Source organism: Plenodomus lingam (genome assembly GCF_022343315.1).
Source record: "Plenodomus lingam strain CAN1 chromosome Unknown contig_5, whole genome shotgun sequence".
Lineage (NCBI taxonomy): Eukaryota > Fungi > Ascomycota > Dothideomycetes > Pleosporales > Leptosphaeriaceae > Plenodomus > Plenodomus lingam.
In genome coordinates this window covers 40,620-64,129 of record NW_027093957.1, presented here as the reverse complement: position 1 = coordinate 64,129, position 23,510 = coordinate 40,620, and the positions used below count along the sequence as shown (strand labels likewise).

Below are 23,510 nucleotides of genomic sequence, written 5' to 3'. Positions count from 1 at the left end.
ACTTCCGCCGCCATTCCGACTCCGACCATCTGGCCACTCTGCCCGTCATACCTCGCCGCTCCCCAACAACACACCATGTCCCCCTCCTTCACCTATCGGGCCACCTCCAGACTAGTACGTGTTCAACCGACATCGCAACGTCCCCCCTCGCATCTTTTGCAGGCCAGACATGTTGGATACCTTTGAGATTGTCACAACGTCCGGTGTGGTGCTGTGGTCGCGCACCTATGTGCCAGTCGGCGCAAATGTAATCAACAGTCTGATTCGCGACGTCTTCATCGAGGAGCGCATACAGCCACAAGCAGACGATGCTGGCGCTAAACCGTCATACAGGAAGGATGGCTATACGCTCAAGTGGACTGCCTCCAAAGACCTAGGTCTCATGTTTGTCGTAAGTGGTGATAATCATTCCAAATGGCATTCCGCAAACACTCGACAACATCTGGCGCATCATTCAACATACACACACACACACACACACACACACATGCACTGATGATAGATGCTACAGGCAGTATACCAAAGTCTTGTCCACCTGACTTGGATAGACAAGCTCCTCGACAACGTCCGCGCCCTGTTCATCGGCCTATATGGCGAGCAGCTCAAGACGGAGCGCAGTAGCGTCGTCAACTGTGACAAGTTCGCATCCTACTTTGATCGCCAAATACACGAGCTGGAGGGCGCGAGCGACTCAGGCGCACCATCCATCAAACTTACCACGCCAGAGTCGAGTACCGATAATGACTCTGCGGATGAGCGCGCACCACAACCACCCTCCTTGCAGAAACCACAACGTCCGCTCTACGATACCAGTGCCGACTCGACACCGGTACCGACGCCAGATACATCCAGACCCACCACACCTGCGCATAGCGGAATCCTTACCGGGAAGACCCGACCGCTCGGAGGGAAGATGTCGCGTAGAGACAAGAAGAAGGCTTCTGCATTCAATTCAGCACCAGCCTCATCAGGAGACGAGGCATCAGTCAAGCGCAAAGCCAAGGGTTCTGCAAAGAAGGGCAGAGTCTGGGGAGAGTTTGGCGCCGAAGAGGAGGACGACTCGGTACTGGACTACTCACAATCGGATGTCCGCGGCGAAACATCGGGCAACGAAGCATTGGAAGAGATCAAGCAGGAGACATGGGGTCGAAAGACCAACAAAGGCGAATTCGTGCTCAAAGATTTAGACGACGAAATGGATGCCATCATCGCTGAACAGAACGCAAAGAGAGAGAAGGATACACCCGCAGCAGCCAGCGGACTTGTTGGATCCAGTTTGGGTGCGATAGGCGGCCTCTTCAGGAACGTGGTAGGAGGCAAGACACTGACCAAGGAGGACTTGGCCAAGCCATTAAAAGGCATGGAGCAACATCTGCTCAAGAAGAACGTTGCTCTGGAGGCTGCGGTACGGTTGTGTGAAAGTGTTGAGCGCGATCTTGTTGGCATGAAGACGCCCAGCTTTACCAGTTCGTCGGCCAGACCGCGACCAGATTATTTGAGAGCATACTGACAAGCCCATAGCGATCGAAACTACCATCAAAGCCTCCATGGAGAAAGCACTCACTAAGATCCTTACCCCCACTTCCTCCCTCGATCTCCTCCGCGAAATTCAACAAACCAACGCCACGACCTCAAGACCTTACGTTCTCTCCATCGTCGGCGTTAATGGCGTAGGAAAATCCACCAATCTCTCCAAAATTGCCTTCTTTCTCCTGCAAAATCACCATCGCGTGCTCATCGCCGCTGCCGACACATTCCGCAGCGGCGCTGTCGAGCAACTTCGCGTACATGTCGATCGCCTAAAGGAACTCTCACAACGAGAAGGTGGACAGGTCGATCTATTTGAAAAAGGTTACGGCAAGGATGCAGCTAACATTGCCGCCGACGCTGTCATTTTCGCTGAAAAGAACAATTTCAACGTCGTGCTCATTGACACTGCCGGACGCCGTCACAACGATCAACGCCTCATGTCCTCGCTTGAAAAATTCGGTAAACTAGCTAATCCCGACAAAATTCTCATGGTGGGTGAAGCCCTCGTTGGCACCGACTCGGTCGCCCAGGCCCGCAACTTCAATGCCTCTTTTGGCGCCGGCCGCAGTTTGGATGGCTTTGTCATATCAAAGTGCGACACAGTGGGGGACATGGTGGGTACGTTGGTGAGCATGGTGCATGCCACGGGCATTCCAGTCGTCTTTTTGGGAACAGGACAGCATTATAGCGATTTGAGGACGCTTAATGTTGGAGCAGTCACGAGGCTGCTTATGAGCTAGTCTGTCGGAGGATCGCGTGCACTTCTTTTTGTGTCCTATAACTTGGTGGTAGTCATGCTGGTGGGGCAAGTATTTGTACATTGAGTTCCTTACCTTTTCATACCAAGATTTCAGAAGACGGGCAACCGCTTTGCCCGCACCATCGTTCCTTGATCATGACACGTAGGGTCATTTTGGGAGTTCTTATAACAGTAAGATGTACGTCCTGGTTCCAAATAACATTTCTTTGCCGCCGCCGACGAGCGTACTCACGTTACGAATTGAGCTCGTCCAGCGCAAAATCTAAGTAGTTACTAGGTACTTAGACCTTACTATCTACCTATAGGCTACTCTTTAAGTTAGTATTCTACACATGGGCCCTTTGAAATATATACATTAACGCGTCCTCGTCTCTCCTTAGATACATGGCGCTCGTGACTATTACAGACTACTTGAAAAGCAACCGCAATGCGTATGTAGACTTCTCATTTTGGGTAAACCTCATCGGGGCATGCATCCTTCGGAGTTGGGCCAAGAGTGTGACACATAGCCTTAGCATAATTCCCCAAGTAGTAGCAGTGGCTCCAAACACCTATTGAAATATAAGCACAATATCTGGGAAAAGATGAAGACCGTTACCATAGCACTTACCATCAGCACCACACTGCTTATCATTGCAATCCTTAACAATAGGGAGATGAATCTCTATGTCGCCGCCGTAGCCACTACCACAGAGCTTGTTGCCATCATTGCTAAGTTGAGTCCATCGACCACGACCCTTGACCACTCCAATCCAAGGTCTGAACAGAGAGACGCAAGGATGGTATTGGCCACAGGTACCACCATATCCTGTTGCAACAACATTACCAAACGAATATTGGAAGGTAAGCTTCAAACCGAGTTTCGACAGAAATTTTCCATCCATCTGTCTCGTTTTAGCTATGAATGCGGGTAGCGCTTGATTCTTCTTCTTGGTGACCTACAATGCCTATGGACGGATCGATCTGGCCGGCAACAGTGTATGTATATGCCTCGCTGAATGTGTTTGTGATTGTCCCGGGTCCGCATAAAACCGCCGACAAAACTTTGTATTTACCGAGGAACTTGTTCCAATTGCCACTATCCAAATGCCAGACCTTATGTGTACCACAGTTGCAGGGATTTTCGCAATAGCGCTTGGTTAAGAGGTCATGGTCTGGCTTCTTTCCGGACAACTTCTCGTAGAGCTCCTCGGAAATGTCGATGCCACCTTTGGGAAGGTCATATATTAGACTACCATTAACGGTGGTCAAATTGAATCCGGCTAGCTCTGGAATGACGGTGGTTTCGATGACACCTTGGGCGACAGGAGGCTGGGAGTAGTCAATTTCCATAAAATTCGGGATTGCAGCAACGTCGAGTGTCTTGCTGGCCGATGCTGCATAGCTTTCCACCCAGATGGTTAACACAATCGCGAAAAGGTTAGAGAGAAACATGTCTAAGAAACTGATGAGAGAGGACTTCTGATTTAAGTGATGGGATAGTTCTTCCGTCTCTATAAGGACTGGGTCTCATTATTTATCAAAGCTTGCCTCTTCTTGTATGACCATGTCCGTAATCGCAGAGCCTTTGACATCATTACAGTACTAACTAATGCCATATCTGCATACTAAGAGACTCGGTCCGGGAGGCTCGCACGGGCTACTTTTACTCTCCATCGTCGTGGACGCCGCACTAAGGCCCGTTCTCGAGTAGCATTTCTCTTATCAGACGGTCTGGAAACTGCCATTAGAGCACGCGGCGAAGGGGAAACTTCCATTAGAGCACGTGGCGAAAGAGGTACAGCAAAAATCGATAAGTGCTTAGCTGTGTGGCGGAGGTGGGGGTGTTGGGGGCTGATGCTTCAGCCGCTCGTGCACACGGAGATTGATTGCCCTGTATCTACCATATTTACATGCAAATCCATAGTAACTTCCATTGTAAGCAATCTTCTCGCAAGGTTCCTAATGCTTCCCTCATCGTCTACCTCCTTAAACACCTTTGCGCTATAACAGGAGACTAACGTTTTAATGTACTATCCTAATCTGCCTATCATCAACTTTAATACATTGCAGGTACTGTTAAGGATTAAATTACCATTTAATACCTTTAACAAGGTGCTGGGCCGTGATACATGCCTATAGAGACACTCGCTATGTTGAGGTTATCGGACTTTTGAGAGATGAATGATAACTGTATTATCTGAACTTGTTAGGTATAGCACAAAACCGAAGGACCGCTCGGCGCTATCATAGGACCCACAGGTGCGCACTAACGTTACATGTAATCCACAAGTCTCCACGCGGACAATGTCCACGGAATAGAAAGCCCAATGTAAGGGAAACGTTATTCGTCCGGGTCGCAATAAGAAAAGTGTCCTGGTTATAAGCCTTACCTTACCTAAATCAGTTAACATCCTGCAGCTAGTAAATTAGTACTACAGGGGATGCCGCTAGATAGCCTGCAACTAGTATTAATAGTATTAGTGTATAGTATTAGTAGATATTAGTATCTATACCTAGTTACGTAGTGTTACAGAGTTTTCACCTATAGTAACTAAGCAATAGCTATTGAACCGACAGGGAGAGTAACCCATTCAAACGAGGAGAAGTAGGAGGGGCAAGGTTCAATAGTAGGGATCCTATAGTAGAGGATATGAATTCAATACAGGATTATAAGAGAATAGTTAAGATTATAGAGTTTAAGTAAAGTTCCTAGGAGTTATGCTATTCTATCCTCTATGTAACGACTTAGGTAAGTAGGGCATCTAAAAGGTATCCTATACGACTTAAAGGTATATAGGAGTGCGCGTCTGTATAGAAAAGGATAAGATTCCTACACCTATAGGTCTTGTATAAAAGGATAAGAAGAACATGCCTATCCTAACTATAGGCGAGCTATTCTCTATATATATTAGTAAGTTAGGCCTTTATTAGGCCTAACTTAGTATAGAATAATAGGTAGGTAATTCTACTTTATTATTACACTACCTACTCCTATAGAGAAAGGATAGTCCCTATCCTTAGGATTAGGTTTAGATCCCTTATTAAAGAAAAGCTCTTGCAAAATAAATCTACCTTTACCTCTACCTTTACCTTTACTTCTTGTTCCTAGGGCACAGACCCCTATCCTTAGCCTGCCTATAACTAGCCCTCTACCTACTAACTTTCTTATTCCTATATCCCTAATTTTTTAATTATTTAACCTAATCTATCTAAAATCTAGTAAGTATTTAATCTATATAATTAAGCAGTTACTAATCTAAATTAGAACCTTTAGCTATGCTAGTACTAGTCCTACTAGGAGTCCTCCCTATTACTTATTACGCTCTCCGTTATAGACTAGCCTTAAGGGAGAATGCAATAAGCGTTAATAATAGTATTTAGTATCTTAAAGGAGAGGTAAGCCCTCCACGCCTTTTTATAGGTGTCTAGTGTGTTTGCTTAGTAGTGGTGTTAGACTTAGTCTGTCTTGTGTTAGACCTAGGCTTAGGCATAAGCCTAAGCCCTTTATATACCCCTAACCTTCCCCTATAAACTATTGTGAAATCGTCTTTCTAGGGGTCTAGGGTTATATCTTTGTCCTCTATAATCTATATTAGGCTTTGTTACTATATTTTTTAGTTTTATTATTATATCTTTATATTCCTTCCTAATTTATAATAGGCCTATATATTAAGTAGTACACGCGCGTAGCATCTATACACTTATTTTAGCACCCTACTATAAAAGTTCTAATATAGCTATCCTACCCTACTATAAATTTCCTAAACTTACTTTGTTACACAACAGATTTTCCCTACTAATTAGCCCTCTCTCTACTCTTTCTCTATTAAATCCTGCCTATCTAGCCCTTATTATATCCTTATCTACCACTACTAGTACTAGTAGTAGGGATCTACTATAAGGCGGTTAGACCCTGCGCTAGGCCTACTAAGATAAGGTGCGTACTTTTAATATTCTTCCTATATTTCCTATACTAACTTTTTACTTAGTATATATCTCCCTAAATATAGTTACTTAGTAGCTTTATTATTTCTAGTAACTTAGATAATAAGGAATATAATAGTAGTTTTATAAAGCTACTTCCCTATAATTAGTATATTAACTAGCTTTATCTCTTTAGTAAGTATAACTATTAGGAAGGTAGTAGTAAGTTCCCCTTAATTTTTATTTTCTTTATAGCAAGTTCTAACTATATCTAGGGCGCTTATACAAGTCCTACTATTATAGCTATAAGACCTATACTTAATTAGAAGCTATCCTTACTAATAATCCTAATATTTACTAAGCCCTTTACAACTAGCTTTAGTTTTATTATAGTTACTAGGAGGATTGCCTCTATATTATAAAGAAGTAGACCCTTAGTACCTTTATAGGGAAACCTACTATAGGCACCTATTACTAGTTTATACTATAGTTCTACTAGCTCTACTATTATTTTAAGGATCTTATATTAAGGGCTTAAACTAATAATACTATTACCCTACTTGCCCCTACTACCTACTTACGCGCCTATAATTAGTATTAGCTTAGTGCTATTATTCTATCTACTACTAGTGCTCTAGCATTTCTACTTTAGTCTACTATTACGCCTTTATATAGCAGTTATAGTAATAATAATATTATATAGCTTACTACTACTACTAGTGTTACCTTCTAGCGTATTAACTAGCGTATAAACAAGACCTAGGCCTAAACTAACCTTTATATTAATAAGCTTAAGAGCGCTGCTAAGCGTACTACCTATAGTATTAAGACTCTTATTATTAGTATTAATTTCCCCTTTATTCCCTTTATATATTCTAATATTTAGTTTTTTTAGGCCTAGGGTACTACGCGTTAGTAAACTATTAAAGCACTACCCTCCTCCTGCTACTACTACTACTATTACTTATACTTATTAAATATTCTTCCCCTACCTACACTGCGCGCAAGCGTCACTACTATCGCTAAGAGACGTAGAGGCGTTAGGATAATATAAATAATAGTTTAGGGGGGGCTAAAGGGGGGTTAGTTATAGATAGTAATAGTATAGATACTACTACTTAATTATTAGCTACCTTATAAAACTTTAGTAGTAGGGCACTTACCTAGAGTGTTATAAGGATAAATAAAAGATATATCTAATACCTTTCTACTTCTTAATTATAATAAAGGTCTAAGTTATTATTCTAGTTTTCTTCTACCCTTACTTCCTAGCTTTTATATATATTAGGCTATTATTATATATAATATCCCTATACTATTCCTTAAACCTATCTAGAGCCTTAGTATCCTATACTACCTCTAGTAGGTGCTATATTAGATTAATATAGCCCTTCTATTTTACTAGGACTTAATACTTCCCTTTTCCTCTTATATTCTTTATATAAAGGATCTCTTCTACTTCCTATTTATTTAGTATTATATTTTTATTTTCTAGAGTAACTATTAGACCTAGTTATAAGTCCTAACACTTCTAGCTTAGTAGTAGGTTATTAGTAGCTCTCTCTAGCAGATCTATATATATAGTCTTATACAAGTTCCCTAGTAAATCTAATACTACTATAAGTAGAGTAGGGACTTCTATTACTCTATACTTTACCTATAGCTAGTTAAACTTTTTACTTAGTTAGTTTATCTTTATATTATATATTATAAACTAAACTATATTGCCTTTTAGGAACTTTTTAGCTAGGCATTAGGACTAGTTTATTACTTCCTATTATTATTACTATTAGAATATAATAATAGCTTGCGCTAGCTCTATACCCCTTTATAGGTGTAATAAGAACGCTATAGCCTCTCTATAAGGATTCTTAGGCTTTACTAGTAGTAATATTATCTTTTATAGTATATCTATAGTATACCTATTTAAAAGTAGATTTAGGCTAATACTAGTTATACTAGAGTCCCTATTATTAAGTGCACGTTAGCAGGCTAGTAGGTAGTTAGGCTAGTTAGTCTGCTTAAAGCATACTATTATACGCAGCACTACTTACACTTCTTGGTTTACCTGCTCTATCCTACTATCTATCTAGGGGTGGTATATAGTAGATAGTAACTAGTTTATCTTTATTATCTAGTATAATATTATCTAGAAGGATCCTAACTAGTCTAAGCCTTAGTTAGTAATAATAGAGGATAGGAAGCCCTAGAACTGCTACTAGTTGTCCTAGAAGATCCTTGCACAATAATTAGCTACTATAGAGACTGTTACTTTAAGCTAAATATATTTAGACAATCTATTAGTAATAACTAATAGGGACTAGGGTTTGCTATTATCTTTTGTAGGTAGGTTAACTATAAAATCTATAGATATTTAGGACTAGTATTATAACGCGACTAGTATAGGTTATAATAGACCCTATTAGCGCTTCTAGGAGATATAAGTACTATAATAATAGCAGTTTTAAATATACTACGTAATATCTCCTAATATTCTATCCTAAATAGTATTTAAAATATTATATTCTTTCCTAGATATCCTACTAAACCTAATTTATATACTTACTATATAATAGTAGTTATAAGGGGTTCCTATATTAGTAACTAAATAACACCCCTCTAAAGTAAAGTACTATATGCGCTAATTATATAGTCCCTAATCTATTACTTTATATTAGCTAAAACTAGGAAAGACCTAGCGCCTTTCTAAACCGCATTAAGACGTACTTAGTATATCTTATCTTCTAGTACTGCTTTGTCCTATAGTGTCTGCATATGCAGGTTAGCAAAGAGGCTAGCGCCCTTTAGTAACTTAGACGCCTCCTCTACTTCTAACACTATAACCTAAATTAATTTAGGGCGTATTACTAACTATAGTGTTGCTTTAGAGGAGTTTAAATCTTATAGTTACCTACTTAAGGTATTAGGTTATCCTGCAAGATAGCTAGGTCTATACTATAGGATGTACTAATATTTTAAAAGTTCCTCTACCTAGTAGCACTATTACTTGCTTAAGCTTTAAAGGCTAGTAAAGTACTTTAAGTTTTTATAGTCTATAAGTATTATAAATAGCTTATAAATACTCTATAACTCTACTAACTAACTTTTAAGATACTTAATAATAGTAAGTAATTCCTTATTATATATAGTGTAGTTTTGTCTCTCTATTGTTAGTGCTGTAGAGTAGTAAGTAACTAGGCACTAGACGCCCCTAACTTTTTATAATAAGCAACCCCTAAGAGCGTATCCTAAATAGTCTACTTCTAATAATATTTCTTTAGCTAGGTCCTATTATATTAATACTAGTCCTAATATAAATACCTTTTTTAGTGTATTAAATATACTTTATTCTTCCTCTCCCTATTAAAATAAGGTATTCTTCCTAGTTAGTTAGTTTAAAGGTGCTACTACTTTAGAAAACTTTGTAATAAAATTATAGTAGAAGTTAGTAAAACCTAGAAAACTCCTTACCTCTCTTATATTCCTAGGGGATTCCTATTCCTATACTACCCTAAGCTTTTTAGGGTTAGGTCTAAGTAATTTGCCTGCCTTAATAATATAGCCTAGGTAGCATACCTCCTTAATACTAAAAGCACATTTCTCTAAGTCTAGGTATAGTCCTACTTCTTTTAATAGTATAAGTACACACTTTACTTTTTCTATATAGTTAAGCTAGTCTCCTCCTAAATAAATTAGGATTTTATTAAGGTAGGCTATTATATATAATCTAAGTAACTCTATAAGCGTAGTATTAATATATTATTAGAAAGTAGATAGCGCACTACTAAGACTAAATAGATATACTAACTATTTATATAACCTAAACTAGGTATAGAAAGCTATTAAGGACTTATAACCTTCTACTATTCTAACTTTATAAAAGGTAGCGCGAATATCTACTTTTGTAAACTAACTTCTACTAGATAGTGTGCGTAAAGTTTCCTTAAAAAGTAGTAGTAGGTATTAGTCTAATATTATTATACTATTAAGTATCTAGTAATCTATATAAAGGCGCTAACCGCCTAATAGCTTCTTTACTAGTAATACTAGAGCTCTAGCTATAGAAGAGCTTGCTTAGATCTAGCCCTTGTCTATTAATCTAGTAAGTTATATTCTTAGTTCTAGTAATTAGTTACGTAATATAGGGTATAGGGGACCCTATAGGGGGTTAGGCTAGGTTCTATCTAGGAGAGTTATTAACTAAATATAGTAATCTATACTACCTTAATAAGGTAGCAAACTACTTGCTAACTCTTTGTTAAATAGGTCCTTAAACTCTTAAAGTTCTAGTAGCAACTTTGTCTTTCTAGTTTTATACTTAGGTTTATAGGAAACCGTGTTACTAGCAACACAGATAGTGTGTATATTATTAGGACCTCCCTTATTAATACTTCCTAGATATTTTGTTAGGCGCAAGTTATATATTACCTATAAAATATCTAGTATATTTGTTGCAAAAATTTATACCTATATATCTTCCTATTAGGATCCTTAATTTAGTAACCCTGCTATAACTAAACCTAAGATAGTAGAGATATAGGTAGGATATAGGCGTCTCCTACTCTCTTATACTACTATATTTCCTACCTTCCTAATTATTAATTCGCCTTATAGAATATCTATAACAACGCCCTCTCTATATAGCTATAGTCTACCTAGTATTAGTTAATAGGAGAGACTAGGTACTATATAAGCTAAAAGCTAAGACTACTAACTATCTAAATTATAGTCTAATACTACTAACTATAAAATTCTTGTACCCTTAGTAATTCCCTAGGTATATTACAAGGGTTGTAGGGGAATATTAATAAAGTTCCTACTAATCTATCTTGCTAACTTTTCCTTAACTACACTAAAATACTAGCACCCTAAATTAACTATCGCTTGCACGTTCTCTACTCTACCTAGGAGGAGGGGAATAAAGAAAGGAGGATTATTTAACCTAGCCTTAATATCTAGGGGATACTTAATAGCCTCTACTATTAATAATTCCTCTATTATAGTGTCCTCCTTATACCCCTAACTTAGCCTAAAGTTAGGGGTAGCTAGTTTCCTAAATTAGGGCTGCTTGCTAATACTATAACTATCTTAACACCTACTAGTTATAGTAATAGGGTATTAGGGCATACACGCACAAAATAACTACCCTATCTACACTAGGTATAGACCTTTACTAGTTTCTATACATTAAACAGGTCCTATAGGATCTAGTTAGGACGTAATATTAGTAGTTTAGTAGGTATACTTAATAATACTACTACTTCTATGTTATGGACTGGTCTTAAGGGGGAATGCAATGAGCGTTAATAATAGTATTTAGTATCTTAAAGGAGAGATAAGCCCTCTACGCCTTTTTATAGGTGTCTAGTGTGTTTGCTTAGTAGTAGTGTTAGACTTGGTCTGTCTTGTGTTAGACCTAGGCTTAGGCATAAGCCTAAGTCCTTTATATACCCCTAACCTTCCCCTACAAACTATCGTGAAATTGTCTTTCTAGGGGTCTAGGGTTATATCTTTGTCCTCTATAATCTGTATTAGGCTTTATTACTATATTTTTTAGTTTTATTATTATATCTTTGTGTTCCTTCCTAATTTGTAACAGGCCTGTATATTAAGTAGTACACGCGCGTAGCGTCTATGCGCTTATTTTAGCACCCTACTATAAAAGTTCTAATATAGCTATCCTACCCTACTATAAATTTCCTAAACTTACTTTATTATATAGCAGATTTTCCTAACTAATTAGTCTTATCTCTACTCTTTTTCTATTAATCTAGCCTATATAGCCTCTATTATATCTCTATCTACTACTACTAGTGCTAGTAGTAGGGATCTACTATAAGGCGGTTAGACCCTGCGCTAGGCCTACTAAGATAAGGTGTGTACTTCTAATATTCTCCCTATATTTCCTACACTAACTTTTTCTTAGCACACGTCTCCCTAAATATAGCTACTTAGCAGCTTTATTATTTCTAGTAACTTAGATAATAAGGAGTATAATAGTAGCTTTATAAACCTACTTCCCTATAATTAGTATATTAACTAGCTTTATCTTTTTAGCAAGTGTGACTATTAAGAGGGTAGTAGTAAGTTCCCCTTAATTTTTATTTTCTTTATAGCAAGTTCTAACTATATCTAGGGCGCTTATACAAGTCCTGCTATTATAGTTACAAGACCTGTACTTAATTAGAAGCTATCCTTGCTAATAATCCTAATATTTGCTAAGCCCTCTACAACTAGCTTTAGTTTTATTATAGTTACTAGGAGGATCGCCTCTATATTATAAAGAAGGGGACCCTTAGCACCTTTGCAGGGAAACCTACTAAAGGCACCTATTACTAGTTTATACTATAGTTCTACTAGCTCTACTATTATTTTAAGGATCTTATATTAAGGGCTTAAACTAATAATACTATTACTCTACTTGCCCCTACTACCTACTTACGCGCCTATAATTAGTATTAGCTTAGTGCTATTATTCTATCTACTACTAGTGCTCTAGTATTTCTACTTTAGTCTGCTATTACGCCTTTATATAGTAGTTGTAGCAATAATAACGTTATATAGCTTGCTACTACTACTAGTATTACCTTCTAGCGCATTAACTAGCGTATAAACAAGACCTAGGCCTAAACTAACCTTTATATTAATAAGCTTAAGAGCGCTGCTAAGCGCACTACCTATAGTATTAAGACTCTTATTATTAGTATTAATTTTCCTTTATTCCCTTTATATATATTCTAACGTTTACTTTCTTTAGGCCTAGGGTACTACGCGTTAGTAGACTATTAAAGCACTACCCTCCTCCTGCTACTACTACTACTATTACTTATACTTATTAAATATTCTTCCCCTACCTACACTGCGCGCAAGCGTTACTACTATCGCTAAGAGACGTAGAGGCGTTAGGATAATATAAATAATAGTTTAGGGGGGGCTAAAGGGGGGTTAGTTATAGATAGTAATAGTATAGATACTACTACCTAATTATTAGCTACCTTATATAACTTTAATAGTAGGGCACTTACTTAGAGTATTATTAGGATAAATAAAAGATATCTCTAATACCTTTCTACTTCTTAATTATAATAAAGGTCTAAGTTATTATTCTAGTTTTCTTCTATACTTGCTTCCTAGCTTTTATACGTATTAGGCTATTATTATGCGCAATATCCCTATACTATTCCTTAAACCTATCTAGAGCCTTAGTATCCTGCACTACCTCTAGTAGGTGCTATATTAGATTAATATACCCCTTCTATTTTACTAGGACTTAACACTTTCCTTTTCCTCTTGTATTCTTTACACAAAGGATCTCTTCTACTTCCTATTTATCTAGCGTTGCGTCTTTATTTTCTAGAGTAACTATAGGGCCTAGTTATAAGTCCTAAAGCTTCTAGCTTAGTAGCAGATTATTAGTAGCTCTCTCTAGTAGATCTATATACATAGTCTTATACAAGTTCCCTAGTAAGTCTAATACTACTATAAGTAGAGTAGGGACTTCTATTACTTTATACTTTACCTATAGCTAGTTAAACTTCTTACTTAGTTAGTTTATCTTTATATTACGTATTATAAACTAAACTATATTACCTTTTAGGAACTTTTTAGCTAGGTATTAGGACTAGTTTATTACTTCCTATTATTATTACTATTAGAACGCAATAGTAGCTTACACTAGCTCTACACCCCTCTATAGGTGTAATAAGAACGCTATAGCCTCTCTATAAGGATTCTTAGGCTTTACTAGTAGTAATATTATCTTTTATAGCGTGTTTATAGTATACCTATTTAAAAGTAGATTTAGGCTAATACTAGTTATACTAGAGTCCCTATTATTAAGTGCAAGTTAGCAGGCTAGAAGGTAGTTAGGCTAGTTAGTCTACTTAAAGCATACTATTATGCGCAGCACTACCTGTACTTCTTAGTTTACCCGCTCTATCCTGCTATCTGTCTAGTAGTAGTATGCAGTAGATAGTAACTAGTTTATCTTTATTATCTAGTATAACGTTATCTAGAAGGATCCTAACTAGTCTAAGCCTTAGTTAGTAATAATAGAGGATAGGAAGCCCTAGAACTACTACTAGTTGTCCTAGAAGATCCTTGCACAATAATTAGCTATTATAGAGACTATTGCTTTAAGCTAAATATATTTAGACAATCTATTAGTAATAACTAATAGGGACTAGGGTTTGCTATTATCTTTTGTAGGTAGGTTAACTATAAAATCTATAGATATTTAGGACTAGTATTATAACGCGACTAGTATAGGTTATAATAGACCCTATTAGCGCTTCTAGGAGATATAAGCACTATAATAATAGTAGTTTTAAATATACTACGTAACATCTCCTAATATTCTATCCTAATAATAGTTGCAGCGTAGTATTTAAAATATTATATTCTTTCCTAGGTGTCCTACTAAACCTAATTTATATGCTTGCTATATAATAGTAGTTATAAGGGGTTCCTATATTAGTAACTAAATAACACCCCTCTAGAGCAAAGTGCCGTGTGCGCTAATTATATAGTCCCTAATCTGTTGCTTTGTGTTAGCTAAAACTAGGAAAGACCTAGCGCCTTTCTAAACTGTATTAAGACGTACTTAGTATATCTTATCTTCTAGTACTGCTTTGTCCTATAGTGTCTGCATGTGCAGGTTAGCAAAGAGGCTAGCGCCCTTTAGTAACTTAGACGCCTCCTCTTCTTCTAATACTATAACCTAAATTAATTTAGGGCGCATTACTAACTATAGTATTGCTTTAGAGGAGTTTAAATCTTATAGTTATCTACTTAAGGTATTAGGTTATCCTATAAGATAGCTAGGCCTATACTATAGGATATACTAATATTTTAAAAGTTCCTCTACCTAGTAGCACTATTACTTGCTTAAGCTTTAAAGGCTAGTAAAGTACTTTAAGTTTTTATAGTCTGTAAATATTATAAATAGCTTGTAAACGCTCTATAACTCTACTAACTACCTTTTAAGATACTTTATAATAGCAAGCAATTCCTTATTATATATAGTATAGTTTTGTCTCTCTAGCGTTAGTGCTATAGAGTAGTAAGTAACTAGGCGCTAGACGCCCCTAACTTTTTGCGACAAGCAACCCCTAAGAGCACATCCTAAATAGTCTACTTCTAATAACATTTCTTTAGCTAGGTCCTATTATATTAATACTAGTCCTAATATAAACGCCTTTTTTAGCGTATTAAATGCACTTTATTCTTCCTCTCCCTATTAGAATAGGGTGTTCTTCCTAGTTAGTTAGTTTAAAGGTGCTACTACTTTAGAAAACTTCGCGATAAAATTATAGTAGAAGTTAGTAAAACCTAGAAAACTCCTTACCTCTCTTATATTCCTAGGGGATTCCTATTTCTATACTGCCCTAAGCTTTTTAGGGTTAGGTCTAAGTAATTTACCTGCCTTAATAATATAGCCTAGGTAGCGTACCTCCTTAACACTAAAAGCACATTTCTCTAAGTCTAGGTGTAGTCCTGCTTCTTTTAATAGTATAAGTACACGCTTTACTTTTTCTATATAGTTAAACTAGTTTCCTCCTAAATAAATTAGGATATTATTAAGGTAGGCTATTATATATAATCTAAGTAACTTTATAAGCGTAGTATTAATATATTATTAGAAAGTAGATAGCGCACTACTAAGACTAAATAGATATACTAACTATTTATATAACCTAAACTAGGTGTAAAAAGTAGTTAAGGACTTATAACCTTCTACTATTCTAACTTTATAAAAGGCGGCGTAAATATCTACTTTTATAAACTAATTTGCACTAGATAGTATGTATAAAGTTTCCTTAATAAGTAGTAGTAGGTATTAGTCTAAGGTTATTATGCTATTAAGCATCTAGTAGTCTATATACAGACGCTAACTGCCTAATAGCTTCTTTACTAGCAACACTAGAGCTCTAGCTATAGAAGAGCTTGCTTAGATCTAGCCCTTGTCTATTAATCTAGTAAGTTATATTCTTAGTTCTAGTAATTAATCACGTAATATAGGGTACAGGGGACCCTATAGGGGGTTAGGCTAGGTTCTATCTAGGAGAGTTGTTAACTAAACATAGTAATCTATACTACCTTAATAAGGTAGTAAACTACTTGCTAACTCTTTATTAAACAGGTCCTTAAACTCTTGTAGTTCTAGTAGTAACTTTATCTTTCTAGTTTTATACTTAGGTTTATAGAGAACTGTGTTACTAGTAATATAGAAGGTGTGTATATTAATAGGACTTCCCTTATTAACACTTCCTAGATATTTTATTAGGCGTAAGTTATATATTACCTATAATATATCTAGTATATTTATTATAAAAATTTGTACCTATATATCTTTCTATTAGGATTCTTAATTTAGCAACCCTACTATAACTAAACCTAAGATAATAGAGATATAGGTAGGGTATAGGCGTCTCCTGCTCTCTTATACTACTATATTTCCTACCTTCCTAATTATTAATTCGCCCTATAGAATGTCTATAACAACGCCCTCTCTATAAAGCTATAGTCTACCTAGTATTAGTTAATAGGAAAGATAAGGTACTATATAAGCTAAAAGCTAAGACTACTAACTATCTAAATTATAGTCTAATGCTACTAACTATGCAATTCTTATACCCTTAGCAATTCCCTAGGCATGTTATAAGGGCTGCGGGGGAATGTTAATAAAGGTCCTACTAATCTATCTTGCTAACTTTTCCTTAACTACACTAAAATACTAGCACCCTAAATTAACTATCGCTTGCACGTTCTCTACTCTACCTAGGAGGAGGGGAATAAAGAAGGGAGGATTATTTAAGCCTACCTTAATATCTAGGGGACACTTAATAGCCTCTACTATTAATAATTCCTCTATTACAGTGTCCTCCTTATACCCCTAACTTAGCCTAGGGTTAGGGGTAGCTAGTTTCCTAAATTAGGGCTACTTGCTAATACTATAACTATCTTAACACCTACTAGTTATAGTAATAGGGTATTAGGATATGCACGTATAAAATAACTGCCCTATCTACACTAGATATAGACCTTTGCTAGCTTCTGTGTATTAAACAGGTCCTATAGGATCTAGTTAGGACGTAATATTAGCAGTTTAGTAGGTGCACTTAATAAGGCTGCCACTTCTACTATATTTGTGTCGCCGTCCTAATCTAAGGCAGACTTCTACTAGGGTTCCTTAGACTTACTAGCCTAAAGAAAACCTAGTTCTAGAGAGGCTATTTTAATATCTACTATAATTATCTTGTATTCCTCTATAGCTATATTATAGTTTATCCTAGAGACTCCCCTATTAAGGAAAACTAAGCGTATACAACTATTAAGAGATTACTAAAGTTATAAAAGCTTTTATTTATTATCCTAATATAAACCTCCTAACTATATAAGAAGCTATATAAAATTTATAAAGAACTCTATAAAAGGCTAATTTTAGCCCTAATATAAGTATTCTAATATAACTTAGGCGCGCTCCTGCCTATAATAGTTGCTATAATAGAACACTAGGTAGTTAAGAAACCTGCTTATATCCTAATACTTGCGTGCACTATTCTTAAAGTATAGTACTATAGCGCGCTAGACTATAAGTAATAACTAGGACTAAATATATATAAACCTTGCCTCCTTATCCCTAATAAAGACTTTATCTGCACGCAGTTTAAATTCTATAGTTATTTACTAGGAGGAAAGGTTCGCCTTAGTGCTATTATATAGTAAGCTAACTAGGAAGGGTTTGTATTATAAGGTAGAAGGGGGCAGAGGTAGTAGATTATTAAACCTAGCAGGCTTAGAGGAGGGTTAGGATAGAATCTAATTGCGTATTTCCTTATTCTATTAACGTAGTATAGCTATTATAGCAGAGTCTTAAGCCTATTATTCTATTAATCTATAGACCTATTATATTAGCCTTTCTACTATATTAGGTTGTACCTAGTTATTCTAAATATCTAGCGCGTCTATCTCTTATTACTATTATAGTATATTTAAAAGAAGATACTAAAATATTATAGACTAGCCTTAAGGGAGAATATAATAAGCGTTAATAATAGTATTTAGTATCTTAAAGGAGAGGTAAGCCCTCTGCGCCTTTTTATAGGTGTGCAATGTGTTCGCTTAGTAGTGGTGTTAGACTCGGTCCGTCTTGTGTTAGACCCAGGCTTGGGCATAAGCCCAAGCCCTTCACATCGAGTCGGACCGCGCATATTGGATGAACGTCAAGAGTGCCCTGATAATGCCTGAGGGCTGTACACGTTTTCAACACTCTTAACCTTATTGGCTAGATTAACTTAGGACGTTCAGCTCGCTCCCACCATTATCGGTAGATTATGACCAAATTTGCTACTAATAGATACGGCAATTGGACAACGTTTAGAATCATTTCCTATCAAGACAGCTCACATAGACCTACCGCAAGCCCCGCAAAAGCACTTACTCACTACGAAAACCTTATTGCTGCGCAGTCAAGTCTAGTAATAGATAATACGAAATCTTCAAGTGATGTTTTGATAGAAGCAAAGTCGACGTTATGAACTGTTCAGCAAATCAAACCGCTTGCATTTCCCTTCATCCTTGGATACCATCTATCTCCGTTCTATTCCTATCAGGTTTTGGTACAATTAAAAACAGAACTTGAACTCATTATGAGTCCGTAAAGCATGTCACACTGTAGTATCTAGTCACAATGAGGCCTCAAACGCGAGATTTTGTGTTGACGATGAGACTTGTCAACATGCCAATTCGGATCTGGGATAGTCGGGATCGTCGTTCCCATCCATTCCCGAAGACGCATGAAGCTGACGCTACAGTAACATCTTGGGTCTTGCATATCGCAAGTGTTACAATATGTAACGGGTCTTATGTCGTGACCGAGTCGTCCCCCATTGACTTTGGTCCACTGGAGATATTGGTACGCGAGATCGCTGCAAAGGTTACGCCATTTGCCGGCGTCTTTTTCGCAAGTTTGGTTGTTGGCAGCGTAATCGATCCGGTATTGTGAGCATGCTGAGGAGAGCCCGAGTAGGTTGGCGAAGAAAAGTATTGGTACGAGTGGTTGCATGTCGATCGTTACTTCCAAAGAGTGTTCTTATAGTTCGAGTACGAAAATGTGGTAAGGATGTTGGGTATCTTCCACTGCAAAGATGTATTTCAAAAAAATCGAAATTATAGTTTCACTGGATATTTATTAATGAGGTGAGCGGATCCAACAAAAAGATATCTGCCGATGTAGCCTAGCCATCTTCAAGTCCACCATGGCCTCTCTCCGGCCTCATGTATTGCTCCGGTACCGGTAGGGAGAGGTCGGAATTCCCCGAAGATGTTTCTAGCATTGTCCACGAAAGCGGGGAACCTACTATGGTACTATGCAAAAGTGCTCACCGTGGGTCTACTTGCAGGGGTAAAGTAGGGCCGTGCTCACGGAGATTAGAAACACTGTATTCTAATACTTTTTATGCAAATCCATAGTAATTTGTATAGTAATTAATGCACCCCTAAGTTTCTCGATGTTTCTATCTCTTAGTCCTCAACCCCTATTACTACCCCTACCGCCACCTCTACCACCACCTCTACCACCACCTCTATCACCACTATCTATCACCACTATCTATCACTACTATCTATCACCACTATCTATCACCACTATCCATCACCACTATCTATCACCACTATCTATCGAGTCTATCTGGAATCAGATGAAAAATTGGATTGAATTCTACTATCCAGACCTACCTACAGGGCAACAGCCCTTATACGAACGACTACGAGAGATTGTGCGCGCAGCCTGGGACTCAATCACACCTGATCAGCTCTAATTACTAGTAAATAGTATAAGGGCTCGCTGCCAGGCAGTGATTAAAGCCCAAGGTGGGCACACTAAGTATTAAGAAACTTCGAGAAATAAATGTATTACTGTATCACCCCAATGTAGTATAGTTGGATACAGGGGTGGCTCAGGCGCCCCACAGGGGAGCACTTATGCCTGATACCATAGTACGTAACCTGGAGATGGCGGTCAAAACTAGAGAAAAATATGCTCCTGAAAATCTTCTCCAACTGGTAAGCAAGTAACAACGGTGTTTCTGCAGGTCAATCATGGCTTCGATTAAGCTTTGCCGCATGGCTTACACCAGCAGCGAGGCATACTGCAGGAAGAACTTGGAATCTGAATTTGGCGTGACTACAATCACACTATGATCTTTAATTGTCTTATAAGCAAGTCAACCTAAGACAGACAGAAAGAAGCAGAAAATGTATAGTCATGGTTCATTGACTAATTTTTGTATACAAGCAATCTGACAAACTCAACAACAAAGCGTGCGAATTTCCAAGTGATTAAACTCAAGATCTTTAGTTCGTTTTTATACACTCTAATTAATTCATTGTGCATGCTAATCTCCTATCCAAAAAGACAACAGCTCGATAGCTGTCATTACGGACATTATCCGGTGCAGTCGATGGGCTTGTGACCCTGCTCATAATTAGATAAGCCTAGACAGAGGAATTTGGGTCAGAACGTACGGTGTCTTCCCATCCGTTGGAGCCATTTTCAGGATTGACAGGTTGCCACCCACCAGGCATGCTTGGCCAGTGAGACATTCCGGGTTCAAGCATCCATTCCTTATATCGCCAGGCGCGGATCGTGCATAGACAATACCTTGTTTTTCTTGATGGCAGGCAACTGTAACATACACTATCAGCACTAATGACAGGTCCATAGACACCTTCATTTTGGTCGCTATAGGCACGCATATTTGCCTCTATCTGCCAGCAATCGCGATCGACCTGCCCCTTGCCATTATGACATTCCGCCATTTTGTACCATTGGATGCGTTTCTGACGGCAGGCTTCCGTCTCAGGGAAGATGGCAACGAGTAGAAGAGCAGCAATAAAGATGAGAGTCTTCATACTAGTAGTTTTCGTGTAGTATAAAGTAGGAACATGAGCAGATGACACTGCGTCTATAGGAGAGGCGGAGAGGGATGGAGACCGGTCTATTCTATGCGAACTTTGCATTGATATACCAGGTCCTGAGATGTGTTAGAGCTCAATCAATGCACTGGTTGATCTTGATGCGAGCAATGTGGATACTCTCTTATCTGTCGTATGTTTATCCATCGGGAACAAAATCCGCGTTTAACAGAGAGGAACCTTCTTAGCCAATAGCTTTGCCCACGACTTCGATGCACAGACTTTTGAATCTTAACCTGGTCGATGCTAAAAATGCTGCCGCAGAGGAGTAGGCCCGTGAGCTGAGGATCCCGTGACATCTCGGACTAGAATCAAAAGTCTGTGCACCTAAGTCGTGGGCAAAGCCATTGGATAACCAATTGTATTGTAGGCCGTACAGGAGACAGTGTGTACGTGATTAGAAGCCCCTCAATTTGTGGGAAGTAGTCGGCCCGTCCTCAAGTGCAACCGTTTACGGCACATCAATTCACCACTTCAACAAGACCGTTTTCATTAGGGTTTAACGGAAATCGCATTATAGCCTGTTCTGAGTTAAATATTTTTACGTAATTAGTTTTTGTCGCAATACCTATACCCCACCAATATCATACATCCCGCATTGAGTGGGGTAAGAGTGTTCACTTTTGCCCCGTTTTCTGCGCGCAAGAGTGTTAGGACATACTAGTCGGCAATCTATGTATCCGCGATTACGTGTGACCTTGTTTCGAGGCTATCGGACTGCTAGTGTCAAATGGTGGCATTAATTATCTCGTAGTCTTTAAAAGACCTAGAAATTCCGCCGCTAACGGTCCTTATACGCTCCCCCCTTGTACCTCTGCCGCTTCCACGTGGGTTATTCAGCGGTGGATCGTAATTGTCTGGGTACAGAGAATAAAGGTATTAGTGCCCTATGGATTGTTGTAAGCATAAAAATAAACTTTATATGATGTGGTAGGCCCTAAGGAATGGTTCTCACAATCCGCTTAACACCTTTGTCTTTCATTTCTTCACTAAGAAGCTTGCAAATATGCGTCGCTCTATACTTACTCTTGAGTTCGCCGGGTTTTTATCTCTTTTTGGCCCCACTCTTGGTTGCGTGCAGAAATATTATCACTATCAGAAAGATTATGAAAATTGCAATGAAGCCTTTATGGAAGGCGTCTTTGAGCTTGCGGAAAGTGAATGCGCGAACTTTCCACAAAAATTCCAGGAGATGAATAAGAACCCCTTGTTTCAAAATATTTTTGGTCAGGAGATCATTTCTTATATTGGGGCCAGAGAACAGCTACCTGAAGAAAATCGCAAATGCATCACCATCGGATGCATCGTCCAAGCCAAGCGGTATCACGAGTGGCAAAATAATATGGAACACAGATCGTTACCAAGGATTAATGGATGGAGATATAGCCATTCTAATCAAAGTCCTTTTACTGTCCATTGCTAAGGTAAACAAATAAACATTTTTTAAGTTCTCTTAATAGGATCTATTATATAGTTAACTAATATAACTAGGAAGAAAATACATACTATGCTATGGCACGGGGTGTATAGGAGAAAACAAGGCTTAGCCTAAAAAGTTAGGCGGGTTGAATGGTATCAAGGAATGAAGGATTAGAGGATAGAATAGTATAACTCCTGCGGACTTTACTTAAACTCTATAATCTTAACTATTCTCTTATAATCCTATATTAAATTTATATCCTCTATTATAGGATCCCTACTATTAAACCTTACCCCTCCTACTTCTCCTTATTTAAATAGGTTACTCTCCCTAATAGTATAAATAGTAAAGCGTAAGGGGAACTTATCTTATCTTAGTAAAGGGGAGGGCCTAGTAATATATAACTAAGAGGATATTTCTCCTAGTATAAGGGGTGTAAAGAAAAATTAGAAAATAGGTAGTGTTAATAATTAATATTATTAAGGTAAAAATAGTAGGCCTATATTAGGACGTAGCTAACGCACATTAGTAGTAATAGAGTAAGAATACTAAGAGGCTAACTAGAAAATATTAGAAACACTAGAACAACTAGAATAACTAGAACTAGAACAACTAGAACTAGAATAACTAGAACTAGAACAACTAGAACTAGAATAACTAGAACTAGAATAACTAGAACTAGAACGACTAGAACTAGAATAACTAGAACTAGAATAACTAGAACTAGAATAACTAGAACTAGAATAAGTAGAATAACTAGAACTAGAATAACTAGAACTAGAATAACTAGAACTAGAATAACTAGAATTATTAGAAGAATTAGAACTACAAGAAGAATTAGCAATACTAGAAGTGCTAGAACACCTAGAATATTGCTACTAATAGAAAAGTTATAGCAAAGACTATAGGATAGTATAC

General features: G+C 37.7%; 4 protein-coding genes across 4 annotated transcripts; 2 read left to right on the top strand and 2 right to left on the bottom strand.

Annotated features, from left to right (window-relative positions):
- Positions 1-169: 169 nt before the first annotated feature.
- IAQ61_008667 (uncharacterized protein) lies at positions 170-2,270 on the top strand (the record flags this gene model as incomplete). The annotated part of the gene is made up of 3 exons (XM_003836246.1): positions 170-391; positions 512-1,466; positions 1,522-2,270. The coding sequence occupies 3 exons, from the start codon at positions 170-172 to the stop codon at positions 2,268-2,270; spliced, it is 1,926 nt and encodes a 641-aa protein (XP_003836294.1).
- A 464-nt stretch (positions 2,271-2,734) lies between these two features.
- Positions 2,735-3,991, bottom strand: IAQ61_008666 (uncharacterized protein; the record flags this gene model as incomplete). The annotated part of the gene is made up of 3 exons (XM_003836245.2): positions 3,233-3,991; positions 2,901-3,174; positions 2,735-2,841 (listed from the first exon to the last, which is right to left on the bottom strand). Exons 1-3 carry the CDS (start codon positions 3,722-3,724, stop codon positions 2,735-2,737), a joined length of 873 nt encoding a protein of 290 aa, XP_003836293.1. The 5' UTR covers positions 3,725-3,991.
- Positions 3,992-18,887: 14,896 nt separating this feature from the next.
- IAQ61_008665 (uncharacterized protein) lies at positions 18,888-19,202 on the top strand (the record flags this gene model as incomplete). The annotated part of the gene is made up of 1 exon (XM_066098075.1): positions 18,888-19,202. The coding sequence occupies one exon, from the start codon at positions 18,888-18,890 to the stop codon at positions 19,200-19,202; it is 315 nt and encodes a 104-aa protein (XP_065951714.1).
- Positions 19,203-20,692: 1,490 nt separating this feature from the next.
- Positions 20,693-21,217, bottom strand: IAQ61_008664 (uncharacterized protein; the record flags this gene model as incomplete). Its single annotated transcript, XM_066098074.1, has 1 exon — positions 20,693-21,217. The coding sequence occupies one exon, from the start codon at positions 21,215-21,217 to the stop codon at positions 20,693-20,695; it is 525 nt and encodes a 174-aa protein (XP_065951713.1).
- Positions 21,218-23,510: the final 2,293 nt, after the last annotated feature.